Source organism: Gymnogyps californianus, chromosome Z (genome assembly GCF_018139145.2).
Source record: "Gymnogyps californianus isolate 813 chromosome Z, ASM1813914v2, whole genome shotgun sequence".
Classification (NCBI taxonomy): Eukaryota; Metazoa; Chordata; class Aves; order Accipitriformes; family Cathartidae; genus Gymnogyps; species Gymnogyps californianus.
This window is the reverse complement of record NC_059500.1, coordinates 83,612,106-83,636,156: the sequence shown is the minus strand read 5'-3', so window position 1 is coordinate 83,636,156 and position 24,051 is coordinate 83,612,106. Positions and strand designations below refer to the sequence as shown.

Below are 24,051 nucleotides of genomic sequence, written 5' to 3'. Positions count from 1 at the left end.
ATGGACTATAAGAAAATTGTGGATGAAGTTTCAGAAAAAATTTTATCCTACAGTCAAGATACTTCAGGATGGAGAGTGATAAAAGTTTCAGTAAGAAAATATTAGTTAATATTGTTCATGAAGTTATTTTTATTAAATACGTTTTGTTGCAAAAAGTGTTTAAAAGTGTTTTCCTTTAAAAATCAATTGACAACTTTTTATCAACTGCTAAGTTTTTATTTTTCCTTTTTCTACTTTGAGAAAAATGTTACAGTTTCTTCAAAGCCTTCAAAAGAGTATGCAGGAAATATGTAAGTATTTACATTTTGTTTGTCATTGTAATGAATAACAACATCTTTTTTGAACAGTGACACCCAAGACTGAAATGGAAAAGTTAACCATGTTCTGTTGTTCATGAAAGTGTTAAGTTTAGTTTTGTTAGCTGTAGAGAAGATTTCGCGCTGCCGTTACACTGGGTCAGCAGTAGGGCTGGAATACAAGAGATGGATTTCCCAAGCGATTTTTAAATGTGCTATGAAAATTAAATACTATATAACACTTACTAATATGGAATAAGTAGATACGAAGTCACAGTTTTGGCCTGAAGTCAGTGACTCTTCCTGGTGGAATATTCTATTCAAGCTATTACTTCTTACCAGCTGGGCTTCACTTTTCACCCCTTCATACTTGTGAAATGACTGATACTCACACACACAGACATGCTTATGCTCTCACTCTACCTTATCTGTCCTTTGTACCTTTTTCTTTCTGGCACCTGAAACTGAACTAACTGTACTGAGATAAGAAGGTCATATAATCTCTGGAGCAGCAACGCCATCTCTCCTTCCGTCTCCTGAGCGATCAATTCTGTGCTGTTGTTAAGCAGCTAGATTTGGCCCAAAGTTGTGGAGTTAGGCAAGGTGGACACAGCTTGCTGTCACTGATAGACTTGACTCTACTCTTCACGTTCTTCCCGCCCACTTCCCTACCCCTCTCCTGGCTCTGCAATCCTGCTTCTCATTATGGTGGCTATGGTGCTTGGCTGATTGTTTACCAGCTCATTAAACCAGGGGAAAGAAAAAAAATGTCACTGAAGAGAAGTGTGCAAAAGCGAATGAAAAGAGGACACTTGCAACATGTCCTTAGCTTCTCTCTCTCTCTTTTTTTTTTTAAAGCCAATCTGGACAGATAGGCAGTAGAGAAAATTTGCATCTGATTCTTTTTTGCTCTCAATATGATGAGGTGTTTGTGATTAGTGGTATTCTAAATCCAAAAATCTTGCTTGGTTTTCTAATTATTTCTGAAGGTTTGAGCAAAGAAGGTACTAATTACAGAAGACACTGCTCTATCGCTAGTGTTACAGAAGAATTACTCTACAGTATTATAACGGAAAATAGTGTAATATTTCATTAGAATACATTAAAAGTACTGTTATCTTAATAAGAATTTGCATACTTTGTATGTAGCATTATTATTGTATTTCAGATCTTGTTTCAATACAGGTGCATGTGAGGGAGTGAGAGCCTGGTTGCTTAGAATTCGTAAGAATGTGCCTGACTTATTTTTGTGGAGGAAAAAAGATATGCTGTAGTTTCAGTCAGGCACAAAGCCATTTTCAGTTGTACTCAGATCTGTATGTAGCAAGTCCTTTGCAGCTAGGGGAAGCAGCATCATGTTTTCTGCCATTTGGTACAGGGAGCCAGAATCTTTCATTCATTTATTTTTGTACAAATCTTTGTCACATTGACAAGCAGTACTGGTCCCTAGCATGTCTTTTGTGAAGGAATACTAGCTGTTTCTAGGAGCAAAAGTATAGCTGTTCCCATTTTCAGTTTGACATTGAATATTTATTAACCGCATATCGCAAATGCCTGTTTCTTTCTTAATTGGCAGGAGTATTAACAGTTTGCTTTAATTGCTAAAAGAAATCAGTATGGGATCTGGTAGTGAAAAGCAATAGAGATCCTTGCTTCAGTCAGGTGAAATATTTTCAGCAGAGTTCAGGGAAGCATTAAGGTGATTGTTCAAGGCTGAATAGGTTTTTGTTTGGAATTATGTCACCTAAGCTCAAGAAAGACAATGAGGTATGTATTTCAGTTTGTCTAAGATAGTGAGACTACATTTGGTGATCCAAGTGGTCTTTAATAGGCTTGCTTCCTCTCTTTCCAGTGTTCCCAATAATCCACTGTAAAAACTGGAAATTGAGATTTTTCACAAGTGCGCCCTTTCTTTTATTCTAGCGACTGTGTCTTTCAGAAGCCTTGCCTAGAAGAAGTCGTCCTGATTAACAACTCACAGTGAGTTTAGGAGAGAAGATATTACAGAATGCAGGCGAGAGCTGCTTAGGAGATTGGTAAACATAAGTTCATGGGAGTTACGGAAATAAAGGGTGTATCCAAACATTAATGTGCTGGTTTTAACTGGTCCTGCCACATCTTATGTTCGCTGTTTGTGAGTGGGCATTAAAATGTTTTCTGTCACCATCGGACCTGCTGTAGTTAGTGGAGAAGCAAGTTTCTGGAGTAGTCTTATACGCCCACACTGCGCACACTCCACCAAGGCAGTAAGTGGTGACAAGAGTTGCTGCAGAGTGAAGAAACAGACCCATGATTTTACAGGGCCTCTGTGTTTGGGTTTGAACTTGGCTATCTTTGCTCTTTCTGACTTACGCTCACGCATCACCAGGGTCTGTAAATCTGGTTTCATGTTTCTTAAACTGTTTGCAAGCATAGTCTCCTTTGAGCTCATCTGTTGTCACACAGCATCCTTCACCTTTGCATTTAATTGCTGACTGTGAGTGCTTACTGTAGTGATTCACAGTTGCTCCGGGAACTAGGTGTGAGAACTATCAATATTAGTGATCAATTCCCAGCATTACAGGAGTTTCCTATTTCCTTGTGAGAGGCCCCTCTTCTCTGGGAACTTCCCTTGAACTCCTCAGAAGATTATGAACAGAAGTTGGAGAAATGCCAGAATGTGCTAGTTCATAAACAGCGAGAAGATTTGCAATCAGTGTCAAAATGGATTGAAAGCATCTATATAGAAAAAATAAATTAATAGATGAATTGCATATATTTAAATTAACAGGTTCCTATCTAATAGCTCACAAATAATTCATTTGAAATGTGTGGTGCCAAGAATGTAATGGTCTCAAGAATCAGTTACAGAATAATAATTTTTATTACTACTTGAATTTTAATCAATCCATCAAGTACAATCACATTTGTGTGCTTTACCTCATTATAGCCTGGCATCCCCAACTGCTAGATGCTTATTATTGTATAACTTATTTTTCCAGTTCATAAATGTGAATTCAATATCTGTTTTTTACACAATCTAGATACCGTGGAGAAGGGATAATTAAGGAAGTCCCTAGTAAAATTATTCCTTTTATGTATCTTCCTGAATATCGAAACAAATGGGACAAAGCATTACAATCTTACAAGCTGTTAGAAAGGATTGACCAGGTAATATGATAATTTAATACAAAGACTTTATTTTAACTCTTTCTGCATGAATTATGGTGACTAGAAAGACCTCTACTTGGACGAAGAGAGCTCTCAATGCAAAATACATTCTGGGTCAGTAAAAACTTCTAAACCTGCTACTTATGTGAAATGGGTATGAAATGTGTCCCTCCCCTTAGGAGTGGAATATTTAGGGTAATTTAAAAATTATGGTAAATTTAAATACTTATTATTAAATAAATGTCCTCAAACATGCCAAGAATTCAGTTCATGGAAAATAACAGAAGACTCCATCAAGAGTAGGGTGAGACATAATGACAACAAAATGTAGGGAAAGCTCCTCTCTCAGTGAGCAGAGTTTACACAAATTAAAAAAATCACCAAAGTTAAAGGTGACATGGAAATTGAATTGATGCTGTACTAGTGCTGTGAAATACTGCATGTTCTGAACTCCAGTTGCTTGGGGCTTTGTCTCAGGCATTCTGGAAACCCAGAACTCAGAATTCCTATGAAGAATATCAGTTCTGCGTTAGCTGGCTTTGCTCTAACCACTTAAGAGAGATGGCCCTGTGCATGACGGAGAGAGGCCTCGGAACGTATTACACACGTATGAATGACTCAAGTGTATGAAAGTACTCCCTAAACTGGGGGAAAAAAATCCTCCCATTTTTGTTTTCCCTGAACCTCTCTCATTTTCTTTTGCCTGGATCTGCTAGAGTTGGTCAGGTGTTAGGATGTAGTGGTACAGCCAACCATATCTAGTGTGCTTTTTTTGGAACTGATTTAGTTTAACAGATGATACATCTCTGTCCTAGAACGCAATGTGCAATCTAGCATGTGTATTTTCATGCAAATAGGCATTCTGGCTCCACCAAACGTGGATACTAAATGTGCACATTTTGAGTTTTTCCACACAGAAGCTATACTCCTGCCTCAAACGTAGGCCACAAGGAATGGCAGTGAATCCCTTCGCTGTGTTACTGGAAGATCCCTTTCACGGCTCTCGTGTTAGTTCAGCAGTAACTAGATTATGAGAGCTGTGGTCTTATGCTAACAAACAGGAATCCATTTTTGCCAAATTCAACATGTGATGCTGCTTTGCCAAGTAAATAAAACTGAGCTTCCTACATACTAATTCAAAAAATGACCTTTACTTACTTGTAGGACACTGGTATATACCACAGTGTAACACACAGTTATGGTATGGGGCTGATATCATCAAGAGATTTTGTTGACCTGCTGCATGTTAAACCATACCCTGGTGATATCCTTACAACTAACTGTAAGTTGCATGTAACTACTGCATGTTCTCATATTTTGGCTGTGTTCTGGAAATCTTAAGGTGAATGGCTGTAGAGTAAAAGTTCTGCAGCCTAATCACAGTATAGAGTACCTTGCTCTGTGTGTGGTCTTACTGATGTTAACGGTCCCCTCCTGTTTATCCCCAAAACGAAGTGGGGTTTTTTTAATAGTGAAATACCAAAATTGATCTTCAAAGAAAATACTGTATTCTTTTGTTTATTCTTCTATTATGCCTCTCTGAAAAATTGAAAAAAAATGTAGTAGTAGTATGAGGAAGCTAGAATTGATTATTTCACTATATAAATTTAGTGTTTAATAACACTTTTCTGTACTTAGATGGCTTCCTGACCAGATGCTACTTGCCTAATATGCTGTTCTCAGAGTGAACTGCTAACTTGCCCCATATTTGATTCTCTTTGAGTTTGGCTCTATTAACTTATACAAAATGTAAAATGATTAATATTACAACTATATGGCCAACCAGGAAAATATCTCACTGCTACTTCATTTCTGTGCTAATCTTTTTCCTTTGAGTGCAGCTTAGTACATGGCAGAAAACATTTTTCATCTTGGAACTTTCCTGACCTATCAGTATTTTTCAAGCCATATTCTTCTTTGCACTTTATTATGCAAAAGTAATGGATAACTAAACGAAACAACCCCTCCTAACTGCTACTGTGCATGTGTGCAGCAGTTTCCTCATCTTCTCTGCAATTGCATTTACTAGTTAATGACATCTGCTGACAAACTGACTTCTTTGTCCAGAACTAAGCCATGCCTCAACACTTAGGTATGTGTAATCACATCGCAAGGATAATACTTTTGGGTATGTCTGCCCAAACAGCTATAGAAATTTTTACCTTTATTGAATTACTTGCACAAATATTTAATGTCCTTCAGGTGTTTCACGTACAGAATGGAATTGCTAAACACATCAGTGACCATATTGCGAGATCTTGTACTATCCTATAGCAGTTGGATTAGTTTGTTTTTAAAAGGTATTTTTGAGTTGTATGATTGATGTATATAAACATAATTAATTTGATTTTGCTTTTTATGTGTGGTGACGACTTACAGCTGTCAGCGTGGAATATTCCAACTGCCCTCCAACTCCCTCTTGTGTCCGAGGCTATAACAATCCCTGTGGATATGTGTGTTCCCCTTTGCCCGAGTAAGTATTTCAAGCCCCCTTATATTAGCATCTTTGGTTACTGAGTTGTTGTCTCTATACAAAGCTTAAAATTGACTGAACCACACAGCTTTTCTTAAAATTTTATTTAGACAGTTTTATTCTGGGGGAACTTTTAAGAGTTTTGTGCAGATCAGTTTTGCGACTCAGACTATCTTTTGAAACAATTGAAACTTCACTTTTCGGTATTAGTGATTTCAACAGAGATGGACTATAAATTGTAAACATTTGTACCTCTCAGTAAGTTTCATAGCAAGAGTAATAAGTGTTAACTGAAGGATTTTGCTCCTTTCATCACAGGAATCCAGAGCATTCTAAGCTAGTTGTATTTATTCAGCCAGAACTAGGAGGAATGCTTCCAGGTTCTGTGGTGGAGACAGCATTACCTACTACTCTCATAAACTTAATCACTGAAACGAGAGCTGGACTGAAAGGCTTGAAAGACCATAATTAAACGTAAGTGGAAAATAATAAGCACTTAAGTCACATGCATCTTTTACTTGGATTCATTTTTAAAGTAGATGATGAAGTTTATTTTAATTGTGGTTTATGTGGAAATATATAAAGCTTAACATAACTGTTAAAATGGTGAATGCTGGTTTTCTCCGTTCTTGGGAATGATGCAAGAATTTACACTGAAGTGCCATCAAAGTACAAGATGTTGCTTTCAGTGTGATCAGGTGATGTTTTGTAATATTTTTGCACTTTATATGCAGAGAATATATATATACAGACTAAGAATCTGGTGATATAAATTATAGCAATGTTAAAATAAAGTAGTCAAATATTTTGCCATAGCTTTAAACACACTTTGATAAATTCTTACCTCAATTATGTACTCTTGACTGAAACAAGCAAACATCTTGTGTACTAGAGACTTTAAACATGTTTATTAACTGTAAGTGTGCAAGTGTAATTAGCAACTGTTTCACTGTTTTGGAATTAAATATTTCAAGAAAAGCCTGATGAGTTTGTATATAGCATCTCATTAAAAGCTGCTCTTTATACACAGAGTTGTTTGTCATTTTCTGAATCCTGAGCACCAAACCTAAACAATTTTTATATGCTGACTAATTTCCAGGAACAAGCTGGTGATATGATTCATTTGGAAGTAATGTTTCCCATTACCCCGTAGTATTTCTAGTACCTCTAGTTATGAGTTAACTACAGGAAATAGTGATAGCCATGTGAATAGCAATTTCCATTACAAATCACAGAAACAGTGGTGCAAATTAAAGAATAGTGTGAATATTGCTTTCATCTTCTCTGCTCAGTCCCCTCCCAAGTTGTTAGAAACAACTAACTGCATACATAGTATAACTCAATGAAAAAGTATAACTCAATGAAAATTGAAGTAAAAATTCCTTCCCCCCAGTCAGCGTGTTAAGGTATTAATTGTGAATGCTAAAATATGTTTGCATGCTATAATATTTTTAGGACAACTAAAGATTCATCAGATAAATGTCAATTTATAAGGAAGAAAAATAAGACAAATTACTACTTACACAGAGTCACCAGCAGGTTTTATGTCAAAAGTCGTCAAAATATATTTTTAATATTCACATCTTTACAATTTATAGTTAACTTTTCATAACCAAAGTGCCTTCAAGTGCTGATTCTTATAGTGTCACTATTACGAAAAATGTTTCACTGTGGCTTAAAATATCTTAGCAAACTGTTAGACTGTGATAAACATGGTGCTGTATTCCTTCTTCCTTTATTTGTTTTAGGCTTTTCAGGGGGTTTATCCATAGATGTTTTGGACACGGGTTCCTGACTCTTCCATTCAGCTAGTAGTTCTTTTTGCACATCTGCAGGTAGTTCATAAAAAGTCTTTGCGTCAACATTAGGCGGAAATACAATTCCTGCTTGCCTACTATAAGTTTTATCCTCAGAAGTTGTTTCAAAGGCCTGCTTATCTTTATCCAAGACAGGGACATGCAAAACAGTTTGGCTGGCTCCAGCTTCCAGAGATGACAGATCTCTCCCTCTGAAGTTCAGAGAGTCAGTAGGTTGTTTTTCCATTCTGCTGCCTGTCAGTGCACTTCTGGGACACTCAGAAGAACAACTGGCCCTGGAGCTGTGTGCCAGAACAGCTGCAGGTTCATGAGCCGACGTGAGACGTATACCGCACCCTGCAGAGTGCGTATCACTGTTTAGTCCCTTAGAATTTGGGGAAGTGCTGTGTACCTCTTCTGCAACACAAACTGATGGCTGACCCAAAACATCCTCAGTAGGGATCGCTTCTGTTTTTTCAGAAATAATTTCTTTTTGAATATCTTCTGGAAGTTCCCTGAAGACTTCCTGGTCAATGTCACCAGGAGACAAATGAAATGGGAAGTCAGGAATTCCTGCTTTTTTTATATTGCTTTTCTTTTCCTCTGAAAGTTTCCTAGTTTTTGTAGTTCCAGTTTTGTTGTGGTTCTGTTTCCAAGAAGCACTTCCCTCACCTTGTGAGACATCTTCCACTTCCTGTGGCAAAAAACGTACATAAAAGCATAAGTATGTTCTGTGTAACCTACTAGTGACCAAGCACTATTTTCCTAACAGCAAGTTCTTCAAATTGTTCCTTAACAGACAGTAATTTTTTTTCCTTATGATCAGTAGTGTTTTTTTAAATCTTATTTTCAAACATAGACCTTAAAAAGTACATACACATAGGAATCCTTTTCTTATTTTAAAGTAGCAAATGCCTTAAAGTTACATTTTATTGCTTTAAAACTCAGTGGAGCTTTAGAATACACAATATGACATTATCCATCATAGTCCTGAGCAGTTGAGAAACAGAGAAGTTTATCAATACACAAAATTGCTATGTCAAGACAGAAAGAGTAAATTCATTATACAATATAATTTTGAAGTTACTAAGTTTTTGTATTATGTACTGAAAGCATCTTTTGGAAATACTTAGCAGCGTTTCCACAGACAGCTCCTACACTGTCTAGCATGTGCAGCTGGGAGGTAGGAGATGTGTTCAATTCTGAGCAGGAATTAGAAGCTCACTAGATCAGAAGCCAGTGCTAGTGGCCAATACAGAACTGAATCTTTGATTCATTTCTAGTCTGAACAGGGAGACTTGAGAATGCATAGGAAGGTAAATAATCACTGTGAAAGTATCTTAATAAAAGCAACAAGGTAAATGATAAGCAACTTTAGGGAGATTTTAGTCCAAGGTAAAAGATGCTTCAGTATGACAATATCTAAGTGGCCTGTTGTTTCACAAATGCTAAATAAAGGGCAGATCTTACTGGAACGAACAGCTAAATGCAGCAATTATTTTTAGAAGACGTAAGTTTGGACTTCTCCCTTAGCGAATTCTGTTCTCTTCAGTTAAGGGGCTTGATAACCTAGTTGGCTGTCCCATTCAAGATAGTATTAAACCTCTTTTAAGCAGTCTATCTAATTGAAAGAAAGCAAAAAACTAACACCTGCTCAGAAGACTCCAAATAAATCTTCATTTAAGGTTTAAATCTATGTAATAAAGACAGAAATATCTCAGAACTTTCTTATCTGCAGATAGTTTTCAGCATCTTTCAGCTTACCCGGACACGTTTACCAGAGCCTGATGGTGGTGACATCTGCTTTAGATAGAAACCAATTGATCCTTTCTTGCTGCTAGGAAGATCTTTGAGGTTGGAGAAGCAGACACTCAAAAGGGTAAGATGAAATGGTAGATCTACATCTATCATCTTTCGAAAGAGTTTCATTAATATATCAACCAATGGGGATATAATGTTGCTGCTTTCTAAAAGAAAAAAGGTTGGGGGAAAAAAAGTATATAATCAAAAGTAACTGACTGAACAAGATTAATTTAAATAGCAAAGTACAAAGGCAAACTTCTAACTCCACATTTTGAACTTTCAACATTTTGCATGTACACAAAAATAAGAGATCAAGCATAATCTAAGAAGTTGAAAATACAGTGTTATTCTTAGCAATATGAGAATATTTATAACTCCATCTATATACACTAAGGGAGCCTTTATTCATCTCAAAACATGAATTCCTGAAGTATTAAACTCTAAACACTGCTAAAGGCTTCCAAAATAATCTGTCAATATAGTCGCCAAGATGTTCATTCTGCCCTGTCAGGTATGTCCTGAACTGAATAACAGGCGTTTTTTTCCCCTCCAGTAAAAATGCTTAATTCCACACCTGTGAAGATTACTTTATGGTATGTACTTATGTTAGAAAAGAATAATTACGGAATACAAGCCAAGCTGACTAGATTTGAAAACTGATCTAATTCTACCAAAAAGGACCTTTACAGAGCCATGTAGGTGTATAACATTACCCCAACACAGGTAATAACAACATGTTTTATTGGAGTTTGCACGACTATATGAGCTGACAGTAATTGTTAAGTCTCCTCCAATGTAGAAGTCCAGTAGCGATTCTGAAGTGAGAAGCTACAGAGAGTTTCAATAGCTTCTCTGGGGCTGTGGGGAGTAATCCAGGAATCAAAGTTGGGGAACAGTGATTCTGTGTGCTGATACAGCAGTGATTCAGATTTATTTCCTCACCCCAATCTGAATGAAGTGTCAAATGAGTTGCAATTGCTGGTTGGAAAGCTTAAGTCTGAGAAGGATGAGAGCCTTTATGTTATTAATTTTCTGAGGTACATCAAAAAAGACATTTTATTACATAATAAAACTGAGAACATAATTCAAATCCCTAACAGAGAGAAGCAGATTATTAATCTGGGAAGCAGCCCCCAGTTGCCCTTTCCCATCCCACCAAGAAATTTACTGCCAGGAATCCAGCCAGACTGGGTTAAAACATGGTAGTAACATAGAATTTATTCCTACAGTGAAGTTGTATACGTTTTTGGCATATCTCATCAAGGTATATCCATTACAAGTAATGGAAAAGTTTCCAAATATTAAATGTAGGGAGTATGATCACAAAATTAAGTAAAAGAATTTTACAGAGAAGTTTGGTGGTAGCAGCACAAAGTTGATACTTTAAAAAAATTCTAAGTTTACCTTTTCCAAATTTCTGAATGAGATGAGGTGGAATAGGACACTGACGACTTTCCCGATTAAACCATTTATTGTTGAGGAGAACTGGCGTATGGTCAATCTTACTGTGTGTGGTTGTCTTCCATCTTTGTGTATTCTATGGAGCATTAATGTGCACAAAGCAGTAACTATTACTACGAGTATTTTTCAGAGGGTCTATGGAAACTGTCACAGCATCTAGGTTACAAAGTCAAATTAAGCATTACAGATCTCTCCCAACTTCTGGCTTTACTCCACTGATTATACGGGGAACTCTGGGTCCTAGCTGGTTCCCTTAATTACCCATAAGTTAGAAATTCAATACAATGTGAATACTGTCCCCAAGAGTGTTCAGCTGAAGTGAATGTGAAAAATAAGTGGGTCAGTCTGCGATATTGCCACGTTTCCATATTGTATACATTAAAAGTAGTATAGTTTTTGCAGTTATACCCTGTATAATCCTTAGCTTTTAGCTCTCCTTTTTGCTTTTCAAGGAAACATCCCCACTTTAGCACAAAAGGTTAGCTGGCTTTTGGAAGAAGGCTAAGAAACAAAGTATGTAATTGTTTCTTTTCCCCTCCAAAAGGCATTGGGGGGGGGGCGGTATTTTCCCTACAAAAAAATATTTCTCAATTCTACATGTTGTAAACAAGATAGGACAAACAGCCTCACGTCAAATTTTGTGAATGAAATGAAAACGTTCTTTCAGACTGACAGAAAAATAAGCTGTGGAACGGCAGACACGCATAAATGGTGATCACCAAGGGTCTGAAAGTAGAGCAAGTCACTTATGGAAAGAAAACCTAGGGTCCTTCACAGAGATTAGTGAAGATGCACTAAATACTGTGATACACAGCCAAAGCAACAGAGAAGCATCAGCAAATGGAATATGCAAAGATCCTTATCAGAGAAGCTGCATAGGAATGGAAGGGCTGGCAGCCAGGCTGGGGGCAAGACAAAAGATGGGGGCAAGAGGAAAGTGGGGCAATACAGCAGGACAATCCATGAACTGAGAAAAAAAGACCAAAGGGGAAGTTGGAGAGGCAGGTGCTGCCCCTATAAATGCATTTTGCTGAGAGAAGAAATGTAGAGTGTGAGACAAACCTAACACACGCTCCAAGTCCCTGCAGGTCACAATTTCAGTCATCAAAAAGAGCTACTGAAGACAGTCACCTGTCTAATAGGTCAGGAAGCAGTTCTTCAATTTTCTCTTTGACTTCCACTTCTGATGAACATTTTTTAAAGGAATCTTCATCACTAAAGGACTAAAAAAAAAACCACATTAGTCCTTTCAATTTTATATTTACTTCAAAATTCTGAAGAGGAAAAAAAGTATCACAATTAAGTGTGTAGAATTAACACCAAAATATCTTTGACACTCAGAGCTCAACTGAATTTCAGGAGAATTATACATTAATTTGAGTTGTACTAGAGAATACATACAAAAATGCATCATTTTGGTTAATCCAGCAAAGCTGTATAAAACTAAAAGCAATTTTTTTGCTCTTTATAAAGTACTTCAGAACAATACTTGTACCTGAGGAGGGCCTGATGGAGTCACAGGGGAGTCATCTTCTCCGTAGCTGAGTTTTTGGATCCGCTGAGCGATAGAAACACCTAGTTCCTTCTCTAACGCAGCAGACGGAAACGCTTGGAGATCACACACGTTCCTAACACCCAGCGTTTCAAGACGTTTGGTAGTTTTGTAGCCAATGCCTAAACAAAATGTGTATTAAAAACACACAGAAAAGTGGAAAAAAAAAAAAAACCCACATATATAAAAAATGCCCACCCACATAGTACTGGCAGTTATTTTCACTACTGCAATGCAGGCTTTTCAGCAACATTTTAGGTGAGCTTCCATTCGAGTTTTAGAATCTGCCATTAAAAAAGCCATACTGGGACACAGCAAAGGTCTGCCTGTGTCTGTAGCCTACATCAATGCTTCCTGGCCAACAGCACAGCGTCAGTGTAGAATATCAGGAAGAGTACTTCCTCAGAGTATTCGATCAGGCTCCAATAGACTGTTTTAATAACTGTCAGTAGGTTTCCAATCAGCAAGTTTAAAAAAGCTTGTATCTAAAACCTAGTATCAACCACAATGTTTGGGCTTCAATAAAAATAAACTGAGATTTTAGTATTTTTGAAGGTACCTTGTAAAGTGCTACAACACATTTATGTCACAACCGAAAATTAAAAAAACCCAGGTCCTTTCACTCCTTCTGCTAAACAAAACTCAAACAGCTTATGAAAAAAAAGAAAGCACCCTAAACACGCACCTGCACACCCCACTGCCTGCTTGCGAGAACTAGATTTTAAAATTATTTCAACTATAATTTTTTTTAGTATTTTTTCTTATCATCTTAAGAGTTGTCAATATGCTCTACATCTATGCTCATAGCACTGTACTTACCAGGCACTTTTTGGATGCGATCGAGGCTGCGTATTAGATCTTGACAGCTTTCAGGCAGAAGAACTGTTTGCTGATTTGGTTTAAAGGTCCCAGATACTAGTTTAGACAGTAATTTGTTAGAGGCCACTCCTGCACAGCCTGTGAGGCCCAGTCTCGCATATATGGCTTCCCTGAACTCCTCTGCAATATGAGATCCAATAACTAGTCTTACATGCGTTGTATCGTGCAAATTGATAGCTGCAAAGAAAAAGAAAGTGGTGTTCAGTATGTAAACAGTCACCTAGTTAGCTAATTCTCTAGATTTAGATATTTTTGACATTGCATTAAAGCAGGACAAGAAAGTATGCTCTCACGGGTCAAGTGGTATTGCCATGGCTTCTGTGTCCAAGTTTAACCTCACTGCTATCTCCCAAAAACCCTGGTAGAAGGGAGACTGCTTGCTGTCCAAAAGCAGGGGCATACTGTCCAGGAAGCATAATGTTCAGGGAGTATTTTAAATATAAAATACAATATATTAAGAGATGTCAAAGAAAAGTGTTAAATATCACAGATTCTTGTACCCATGTAACCAAAGCAGAGATTTACAAATCTTTAATTTAGAGGGCTGCCTTGCAGCTAAGCCTTTATTACTCACATGCAAATGCCAAATGAGGAAAAGGACTACTCGGCATTTCCCTCCTCTACAAACCGTATTCAAAGCCATCGCAATAGCTCAAAGTCCAGGAAAAAAAACTGCTTTCCCTCCTAGTGCACGAAATTAATATCACGGCATAGCTATTGCATTGATGTTTGACGATGTACGAAGCAGCTCAGTTAGCTACTTCAGTCTCAATATGTCTATTCCTGACCTAATGGCTCTAGCAAAAATGTACTCTGTTTTTTGTTTTTAATTCGTTAAAAAACTCATTCAATTTTGCCAATTGACAACAACATTCAAGCTGAAACAAAATTCTGTCTTACTACAGTAAAACTACTTTAAAGAAAAAAAAAAAAGGACAATGAAAATCTGTTCTCCCACATCATTGTGCATGCTTATCTACCCCAGTGATTTACTTTTTGTACGATTTAATTGGAACGCTGATTAACATTTGTGATTCATGTACTCTCAAATACAGAAAGCAAGCACAGAGCAATACAAGTTTCCAGCTGTTCAGCTCTGGACAATACTTCGAAGCAGACAGATACTTTGTACTGAACTTCACAAATGTTTACTGTGTTTTTCAACATGAAGCATGTTTAACTCACCTCGGTTGTTGTACACATGGCCAGACACACAGACTCTGGAACATCCGCTTTGCTGTAGCTGGTTTAGTCTTTTCTCTACAATCTCTGTGATATCCACAAAATTTTCATCAAACCCAAGCCTTTCCACCAGTGGACAAAATTCCCCCAACAACTCTAGGAGGAAAAGATACCCAAGGATAATATGCACACAACTAATAATGTGAGCTTTTCATGTCTGCCTCAATCCACAGCTGATTTCCCATGGGTTCAAGTAGGATGCTTGCACGAAGAGAAACTGTGTTCTCTTCCAGATAAAATAATAAGGCACTTATCTTAGCAAAGGTGAAGAACAAGAGTATTTCTTCATCCCACAGCTACCTCTGTCATCTGCTTTTCTTCTCCCCAAATCTCTTCTTTCTTTCCTCATTTCTTTTTGAAATTATAGTTCTTAGCCTCTGCAGTACTTTCTCCTAAGGAAATCTGTTTCCCAGCTAGGTGGGCTTTCACTTTTAGGTTATTACTATTTCACCTGCTAACACTGCTAACGATAAAAGCAGTAATCAATGAGAATGCTGGCATATCATTTAATTAAGAGATACTGGAGAAGTTCACCCACTCAAAGGCTTCAGCATTCTGTCCTCCATTGCTTCACATTTGGAAATATATTACTGCAGTCAGTATTTAAGTAAGAAAAATTGTTCTTAAAGAACTACATGGGCATAATCCTGACATAGCATACAGATCCCATATAACATCAGTATGATACATCTATAGTGCCTGACCCGGATTGCAACCAAGTCTAATCGCTTATTTTATGAAATAATGACATTATACGACTCTAAGTATTATCGCCATGGTATCACGCTCATTCTAATAACTTTTAGAGCAGGACAATGTCATATACCATTGCATACGTGTGCACGTGTACACAGAGTTTAAGAGAAAGTGGTTGTCCTCTACTGAAAAATCGTTAATTTTGTACCTGTAACCTTGTATGACATTTCCCTGTATGGAGTTAGATCTTCTCCGTTAACCAGTGCCAACTGAGGACACTTCTCTTTAGCATCCTTGACAGACATCAATTTCTTAACTCCAAGTTTTCTGGCTTCATAGTTACAGGTAACTACGATGTATTTCTGTTGCACACCTAAAAATAAAGGTTAAATGTTTTTTAAAGTTTAGGTTTCCTGGTACTGCCCAGAAGACCACAGTACTTTCATGCCACCGCAAAGACTGAAGCATATGCTTTGCTCAGAACACAACATCATAGAACAAGCAAACAAACCAACACAACAGTCTTGTTACAAGACTATGAGAAGGACAGACCTCTTGATTTAGATTACTGGACGGTAAGAACATTTTAAAACCTTATAGATACTTTTTCCCATTGTAATTTTGAGCCTTTTCAGGCAATCTTATCCGTGAAAGTGCTCTTTATGTAATAGTCATTTTACAACATACTTTCTCCACTGATCGTAGACACTACTGACTGCCTCGCATTCATTCTGAACTTCAGGATGGAATAAAGCATGCTTTAAGCATGACTGTGTCAAAAGGCTCAGGCTCATCTGTGGAGCTCAGCCCTCTCTATGCCCATGTACGTTATAAACCAGCTTCAATCCCCAGAACTGCTCGGACACGTTGGCAAGCGCCTGTACTTGTGCTCAAGAGGATTTATTAATCTTGTAGCCACAGCTACATGGCATCTAGACTGCACCTTGCTCACTCTGGATGGGGGTACAGCTCCGGTGTGACTGCCTGTATCTCACCACACAGGCATGTCCTTAGTTTATTCATGTCCTTAGTTTCTTCTGCCTGAATACACATAATCCCCAAATTAACAGCAAAGTAACTCATACCTAAAGGCTTGTCTCTTAATTCAGGATTACGGATCATTTCGACTTGTGCATAAAAGCAGTCCAAGTCAACGTGCACAATCACTCTGGATGCTGCGCTTCTTACCGATACAGACTTGCTGTGGCCTGCTGCAAGGAAAGTAAATGAACTGATTAAAAATTACGAGCCCCCTTACATGTGATGTCACCATTATTATTTTAAATTAATCCATACTAATAAACAGATATTACAAGAAGAATATAAAATTTACGAGTTTTATACTAGTTCTAGCGCTCCATTAATTCTAGGATTACTTAGGAGCGTAAGTCATCCATAGCAACTGGGCTTACTACTAAACACTCCCGTTTGCGGAGGGTCAGTTGTATTTGTTTTTCACTGAACCATTTCAGAACATCGCTTTAGTGATACAATATCCTTTCACAGTGGAACACTGACAATTCTTTTAAATTTATTTCTGTAAAATAATCTGTCTTTAGTTCCGCTAAGGTAGCTCTATCAGATATCCGCCTTTCCCAGGGGCGGCCGAGGAAGATGGCAAATCACCATCCAACAAACGGCAACCCCTGCCATGAAAACAAGCCCGCCAAGTTAAAAAAAGCAAAAGAAAATAAGAAAAAGGGCTTTTATTTATCTAAGCTGAAATAAAACCCCCGATTAGTCGATACAGTCCGAATGAAACGCTGGTCTGTTTCTGTATGCTCTGCCGCTCCCCTCAGCACCCGGCGCCATTGCTCCCCGCCGCCGCCCGCGGCCTGCGCTCACACGGGGCGGGCGGAGCGGCCCCGCCGCCCGGCTGCGGGCGAAGCCAGTCCTCCTCGTCCTCCTCCTCCGTGGGCGGCGGGAAGGGCTCCATGCCGCCTCAGGGCTGACTCATCCGCCGCCGCACAGCCGCTCCCTGCAACCGCCGCCGCCGCCGCCGGCGGGGACGGCCGCGCTCCCGCCGCTCCCTTCGCGCTGCGCCCGCCCCGCCGAGGAGGCGGCCGGCCGTGCCGCGCCGCGCAGGTCCTAGCGCCGCGGCGGGGGCGGCGGGTGAGGGACGGGGCCTCCGCCGCCCGCCCGTAGGCTACGAGGCCGCAGAGCCCGTCCCCGGAGCCCTGAGGGACCCCCGCGGGCGGGCGGGCCGTTGTGAGGAGGGCGCGGGGGGCCTCCGCAGGAGGGACATAGGGACGCAGCCCTTGGGTTGTGCGACGTGGGCTTTGCGCTGTGGTGGCGGGGCGGCCGAGAAGCGGTGGCTCCGTTACGGGATTGCCGGGTGTCCGACGGGGAGTTCGTGGTGCGAAGTCAGCGTCGTGCTGCGGCAAACCGCCCCGAGCTCGGCAGAACCCGCGGGTCCCCGGAGCGAGCGGGAGGGCAGCGGCCCCCGGCCGGGACCGCTGAGGGCTGTCAGCCCGGTGAGGGGACGACGTCGTGGTGGTTGGAGCGTAGAGGACGCGAATAAACTGAACGTGGGGGATCCAGGGAAGTGTTTTGTTCATGGGCACTTTAGAGGAGAAAATGGGTGAATTCAGGTCTGTGGTAGAGCGGGTTTGTTGCCGTCCCTGTCCCGATGGGCTCTTAATGCCGCAGCATGTCCCCAAACCGGCCCCAACAACCGCCGAGCATCGCTCTCCCTCACGCTGGGGGACACGCGGGACGTGACGGACGGTCTCCTCCTGCCCCAGCACCTGCCGGCGCCGTTCCGCTCTGGGGTTCCTCCAGCCTCCGCCGCCGGAGGGCCCGAGCCCTCCCGGTGCGGCTCCCTCCGGGCAGGACGTCCTCAGGCGCCCGAAGATGCCGGCGATGGCAACCCCTACCCCAGCCCGCTCCGGCGCCGCCACCGCCGCGGCCGCTCTGTCCCGCCTACGGCGCTCTCTATGGTCGGCGGGGTTGGCCGCTCTGTCCCCTCTAGGCCGCGCCGCGCCCCGCTCGGAGGGCCGCTGACACGGATTCCGGGGCTCGGCCGCGGAAGCGGGCGCCGGGCGAGCGCTCCGCCGGCTGCGCGCGCAGCCCGCGCTCCTGGCGCCGAACAGCGCGCCGCGGCCGCCATCGCCAGGGGGTCCCGGCCCCGGCCGTGTCCGGGAACAATAAAGCTCTTGTTGCGAGCGCCGCGGGCTGGGCGCCGGGCGAGCCCCTTCCCCGCTCGTCCCTCCTCCTCCTCCTCCTCCTCCGCCGCCGCCGCCTCGGGCCCTGCGCCCGGTGCATGGAGAAGCAGGGCAGGATGGACTGCCCCGCGCTGCCCCCGGGCTGGAAGAAGGAAGAGGTGATCCGCAAGTCGGGCCTCAGCGCCGGCAAGAGCGATGTCTACTACTTCAGGTACGTGCCGGCGGGGCCGCCCGGCCCGTGACAGTCCGCTCTCCCGGCGGGACGGGGCCGGCCCGGGCAGGGACCGGCGCCAGAGCTCCTCCACTTCCCCCCCCCCCCCGCCTCCGCACCCCGGCGCCGCCACCTGCTCCCCGAGCTCCCCCTTGTCAGGGGCGGCGGGGAGGGTCGGTGCCGGTGCCGGTCCCCTCCCGCCGCCCGCCTGTCAGGGGCCGCGGGGAGTCCCGCTCCCCTCCCGCCGGCCCGCCTGTCAGAGGGGAGGGCCGGTTCCCCTCCTGTCGCCCGCCTGTCGGGGAGGCGCCGCTCCCCTCCCGCCGCGGCTCGCCTGCCAGGGGGGCGGCTGAGGGGCTCGGTCCGCTCCCGCCGCCCGCCTGTCAGGGGCCGGTGGGAGGATGGGGTTCGGTCCCCGCACGCCTGTCAGAGGGCCGGTCCCCTCCCGCCATGGCCCGCCTGTCAGGGGGGTGAGGCCGGTGCCCTCCCGCCATGGCTCCCCTGTCAGGGGGGGGGAGGCCGGTCCCCTCCCGCCGCCTCCTGTCAGGGGCCGCTGGGTGGTCGCGGCCGCCCGCCTGACAGGGGCCGTTGTGGGGAGCGGCCCTCACCGCCGCGCTGAGGAGAGCACCGGCGCCGGGAGAGGAGGGGGCGGACGGGCGTCTCTCCTCGGGCAGCGCCCCGAGGCAGCGGGGGTGGCCTCGGCGCTGGGGATCGGTTGGCCGCCGCCTGCGGGGGCCGTACGCGCAGGACAGCGGCTCCCGCCGGCGGCGTGGGGGGCCTCGGGGCGAGGCTCCCGCAGGGCGGGCTGGAGGCCAGGCTCCCCCCCCCCCCCCCCCCGCCGCTCGCCGCCCCCGCCGGAGCTCCTTCTGCCGCGTGTGCAGGAGCCCCGGGCGGCCAGCCGTGCCCCTCGCTCGGGAGGAGCCGCCGGCTGGCTGTAGCGATGCTGCACGGTTCCCTGCCACCACCAGGCGACTGCCAGCGCAGGGCTGACTGCAGGGCTGACTGCTGGGCAGCCGGCGAGCCAGCAGGGCTTGTAAGGAGCCCCTCAGCCCGGTTTTCCTTTGGGAAGAGGGGTGCTAGTGCTGCTGGACGCTGGCCCGTGGCAACCCTCCCGAGCCTAGGTTTTCAGCAGAGCAGGATCAGGCTAAAGAGAACACCCCCCCCCCCCCCGCATTTAAACTAAGTCAGAGTTGCTGTCATCTGTACCCGAGACGTCCTACCAAAATAGTTAGGTCATTGGTGGGACACATACACCCCCCCCACTGAATTAATTAGGAAGCCTACCGTTGGTAACAACAGTTGAAATTTTAGCAAAGTTAAGAGCATGTGAAAATTGGAGAAGTCTTGCCACTGCTAAATGTTCTCGCTATTGCTGCACGGGTTATAGTAAAACCAAGAGAAGCAACAGCAACCTAATTTTGTTTCACCCTCCCGCTTGCTTTCAGAAACTGAAAAGATAGCTCTTTTCTCAGGGCAGAAATCAAATAAATTCTGGAGCCTTGCTCTTAGGCCATGCCTCTGTAAGTCAGCCTGCTGCACAGCAGAGGAAGCTGTCTTCTGCAACGGCTAACCTCTTACCCACAGCACCTCTATTTATAGCTCTAGATGCATCTGATGAACCGCACCTGAAACCTCTCCCTAACATTGCTGTTTCCGAGCAGGCCTAGCAGTCTCCTTTTGTTGCAGTGAACGGACTCAGTCTTTCTGCCGCCCAGCTGGAGGAGTGAGAAGTCGTGCTTGCTCCCTCTCAGATACCAGCTAATGGAAAAGTCGGTTTCTGTCAGTGTTGAATATGGCATCATTTGACCGGTCACGTGTTGCCACTAAAGAAAATTAAACGGCCGACAAAAGGATTGCTAGGCGTGGAGGAGGAATGTCGATTTTTTGTGAGGTTTTTGAATGAATCCGATTGAAAACTTTTTTAGACAAGTTCTGGTTTTGTCTTACCGCCTTTGTCTGACTTGCGCTCCCAACCGTATGCTGATATTGCGGCAGATGATTGGGTAGCATCTGGCATCCCTGCCTGTCTCTCTGCATCTGCCTTGCCTTTCTGCGGTGCTGCCTCGTGAAGCCTGTCTGAACGGTTGCGCTTGAGTCTACAATCCGAATCCTGTTTTCTGGATGGGTCCTGGTTTTCTGCAGATTCCTAAACTGAACTTTCTGCGTGGGATTATTCTTTCCAGCATTAAATGCCAGACTTTTCTCAAGCCAGACAGTCACTGCTGACTATGTTGGAATATCTTTAATGTAGAAGGCCCAAGTAACTTCAGCTATTTGCTCAGAATGACCTCTTTTAAAAACACTTGCGTTTAGCCACGTTTGTCCCATCAGAATGTAGGGGTGTCAGTGTTTTGTGTATTACAGATCCTTAATTAAACTATGAAAACATGGGAAAAATGCAGTAAGTTCTAGTATTTCCAGGTTTTAGTTTTTGCTTTGCAAAGAATGGTATGTAACCTCATTAAGTTCATTAAGGCACCTTAGTTAGCTGACTGAAAACCTGAGGTTTATGTTTTTATGATTTCTTAAGGCTAGGAAAAAACCCAAAAGGGATTGGACAAAACTTAATTTACTGTGATGGTCTAAATAATAATAGTAATTAAGAACAACTCTTGCAAGATTAATACATGTTGCAATGTACCTTATTTGCATTGGGAAACTTGCTTGTTTCAGGACTGCTTTATGGTATTTTAACACGTCACGCTTTAGGAAGATGTGAACCAGTTGCTCAGATAAAGTAAAACACTCCCAGTAGTTGCTGGAAGGATGTTTTTTGCCCTTTTCATATATATCCATGAGTCTTCTGACCTTCGTGATTATCATAAAAAAGCTATTAAAAGAGGGGTGTGGTGGAAATACTTCACAAATACTATACTAGATCAAAACACAGCTTTTGAGGTTAGCCCCTTCTGTGTGATGATCTGAGCCTTCATCCTTCAGATTTTGCCGCTGCTCTTGCCTAAAACCTTGTTAAGAAACTCTTTAATACAATTTTTGTTGAAGATGCAAGACTGTAATCTGCTCATCACTGACTCTAGAATTCTGTCTTTTTAATGTGGGAAAGTGGTAGGAATAAATGTTTCAAATTTTAGGACGCCTTCCAGCATGGTTAGCAGTGATGCAGATCTTCTGCCAAACAACCGCAAAATTGAAACTAGAAACTTACCAGGCAACTCATAGCTTAGAGTTTTTTGATTTCACTACAGATTACAGGTTTGGAAAAATAAGTAGTCATTTATGTCTAGAGAAATAACTTATGTGCAGTAACAGGACTACTTCTGCACAACCAGAGTGAAACAAATAAAAAAATGTTTTTATGGCTGCAGGCAGGACTGGCATAGGAAATTTATCTTCCCCCCCCCGCCTTTTCATTCTGTTATAGCTATGAGGCAGACTTCAGCACTGCTATATTTAAAACAAATGAAAATCTGTTTTGATCCAGTAAGTAGAGCAGGCCAGATACATTCAAAAGAGTTATGTCACTCTAGTTCTGCTGGGGAAAAAAAAAAAAAAAAAGAATGTTAATAAATGCTACGTTGTTAAAATATGTAGTTGGGTACAAAGTGGGTTTTGGTTGGTGTGCCTTATACAGACTAATGTTTCCTAAAAGCCTGCATAGTCAGAATTTGGCATGACTGCTTAAAGAGTAATACCGTACTTCTTTGGCACCTGTAGGACAATGACAAAAAAGTGCATTGCATTTTAAGTTTGTACATCTTCAGAATAATTCACTTAAACTTCCAGTTGCTTAGTTTTCTACAAACAGTCAGAAGAAATAGATTTCCACGTGTGTCTTGATTTGAGGATAGCAGGCTTGCACAGGTGACAGCAGAGGCCTGGCTTGGCTTGCGCAATCCTTGTTAATAGTGATGGAGAAAAATCTAATTCTTCTGGAGCCGAATTTGAGGGAGGAGAGAATTACTATATTTAGTAATACAAACTTATTTGATCTAGGGAATAGCGCATTAAAAATCATGATACTGAATGTAGGACAAATGCAGAACCAGCACAGCATTCTCAGAATAAATACTTGGTTTAGACTTTAATCCACACATCACGTAACGTCCTGGAAGGTTGTACATGCAATGGGTCTGGTGTGCGGTGCCTGTAGCTCGAGTGTGTATTGTAGTGAATACAGATGTCCTGTCTCAAGAGCGAGGAATATTCACAGTGACAATGATACGGGTTAAAGTTAAGAAGATGATTACGATGTTGCTGAGACAAAACAGTGTTCTCTTGAATCAGTTTGAGATACGTAGCAACTTCCAGGAATATACGTGATCTTTTCGAGTTTAAAGAAGGTAGGAATTCTCTTAATGACCATCTTGTCCATACTATAAAGTGAGCGCTCAACTTACAGCAAAGGCGAGCTGAAAGGTAATTTTTGTTGATCCTCAAGAATAGGAAGTCCTCTTTCTGAATGACTTGTCTGTCTTTGCTACAAAGTCCTTTATAATGCCCTCCCCATATCTGCAGAGTGCTAATCTGAAAGTATTCTTTCACTTTGTCTACAGACAGGATATTACATTTAAGGCTATACATCTGATTTTTCTTTTAAATCAAGCTGCTGTGCTTGTATGAGTCATATTTCCAATTTGTCATAACTTGTTATTGTAATCAAAGTTATCTGAGAAACTGTACCTACACAAAGAGCATTTTTTAAGTGACTCTCCTAGTAGTAACCTATGTATGTAGGGCCTCATACTGTAGTAAATTGGCATCATGATTTTTTTAAGTATTATTTATTCAGTGTACTCTGAGGTAGGGGGTGCTGCTGTCCTGCCAAAAGACTCAGTCATGCTTCCAAAGTCCTGCAAAAGTCTGAGTGAAGTGGGAACTTTGAACATGGGTATCTCAGCTTCTGTTTTCTTTACCCCTTCTTTTTGTTGGTAAAATCCCTTTAGTGTATATAACCCCCTAGAGCGTTTACCTGTTGAAAAATGTTTCTTAAACTCTAACATGAAATTACTTCTTTCACAGCAGCAGCAAGTTAATATTCTGTTTTGATGCATTTGTTCTTCATGGGAAAAAAGCAAGCAAGAACTACTCTACTTTTTTTCTAATCGAGGTTAAAAAAGCCAAGTAGTTGACACTGCTTTCAGTGGATTCTAATAGACTGTTAAGTTTAACTACAAAAGCTTTTCCAGTATAGGTGTACCCATGGGGCAAACAGACATCCCTTTGAAGTTTGTTTTGTGGTTTGACAGTAAGATAAATGCTGGAGAGTTTCCAGTGACAGCAAGATTAGTTTAATTCTGTGCTCCCCGCTCCCCCCCCCCCCCTTTTTTTTTTGTTAGGGAGACCTTTACCTTTGTCTTTGAAAGCGAGCAA

At 42.3% G+C, this 24,051-nt stretch overlaps 3 protein-coding genes across 3 annotated transcripts in view; 2 read left to right on the top strand and 1 right to left on the bottom strand.

Moving 5' to 3' along the window:
- Window positions 1–6,939, top strand: STARD6 (StAR related lipid transfer domain containing 6). Its single transcript, XM_050913332.1, has 6 exons — window positions 1–90; window positions 241–290; window positions 3,320–3,446; window positions 4,611–4,728; window positions 5,826–5,919; window positions 6,238–6,939. Exons 1-6 carry the CDS (start codon window positions 1–3, stop codon window positions 6,389–6,391), a joined length of 633 nt encoding a protein of 210 aa, XP_050769289.1. The 3' UTR covers window positions 6,392–6,939.
- Window positions 6,940–7,443: 504 nt separating this feature from the next.
- Window positions 7,444–17,314, bottom strand: POLI (DNA polymerase iota). The gene is given in 11 exon segments (XM_050913331.1): window positions 7,444–8,409; window positions 9,480–9,682; window positions 10,923–10,992; window positions 10,995–11,055; window positions 12,111–12,202; window positions 12,475–12,653; window positions 13,351–13,587; window positions 14,596–14,748; window positions 15,557–15,721; window positions 16,434–16,559; window positions 17,194–17,314. Coding segments are annotated over 11 exon segments (2,202 nt in total). The 5' UTR covers window positions 17,285–17,314; the 3' UTR covers window positions 7,444–7,584.
- A 1,247-nt stretch (window positions 17,315–18,561) lies between these two features.
- The window catches only part of MBD2 (methyl-CpG binding domain protein 2), a 41,723-nt gene continuing 36,233 nt past the window's right edge, over window positions 18,562–24,051 (top strand). The window contains exon 1 of the mRNA XM_050913095.1: window positions 18,562–18,723. Within this exon, the coding sequence (XP_050769052.1) occupies window positions 18,611–18,723 (113 nt within the window). The 5' untranslated portion in view covers window positions 18,562–18,610. The remainder of the gene's footprint in view (window positions 18,724–24,051) is intronic.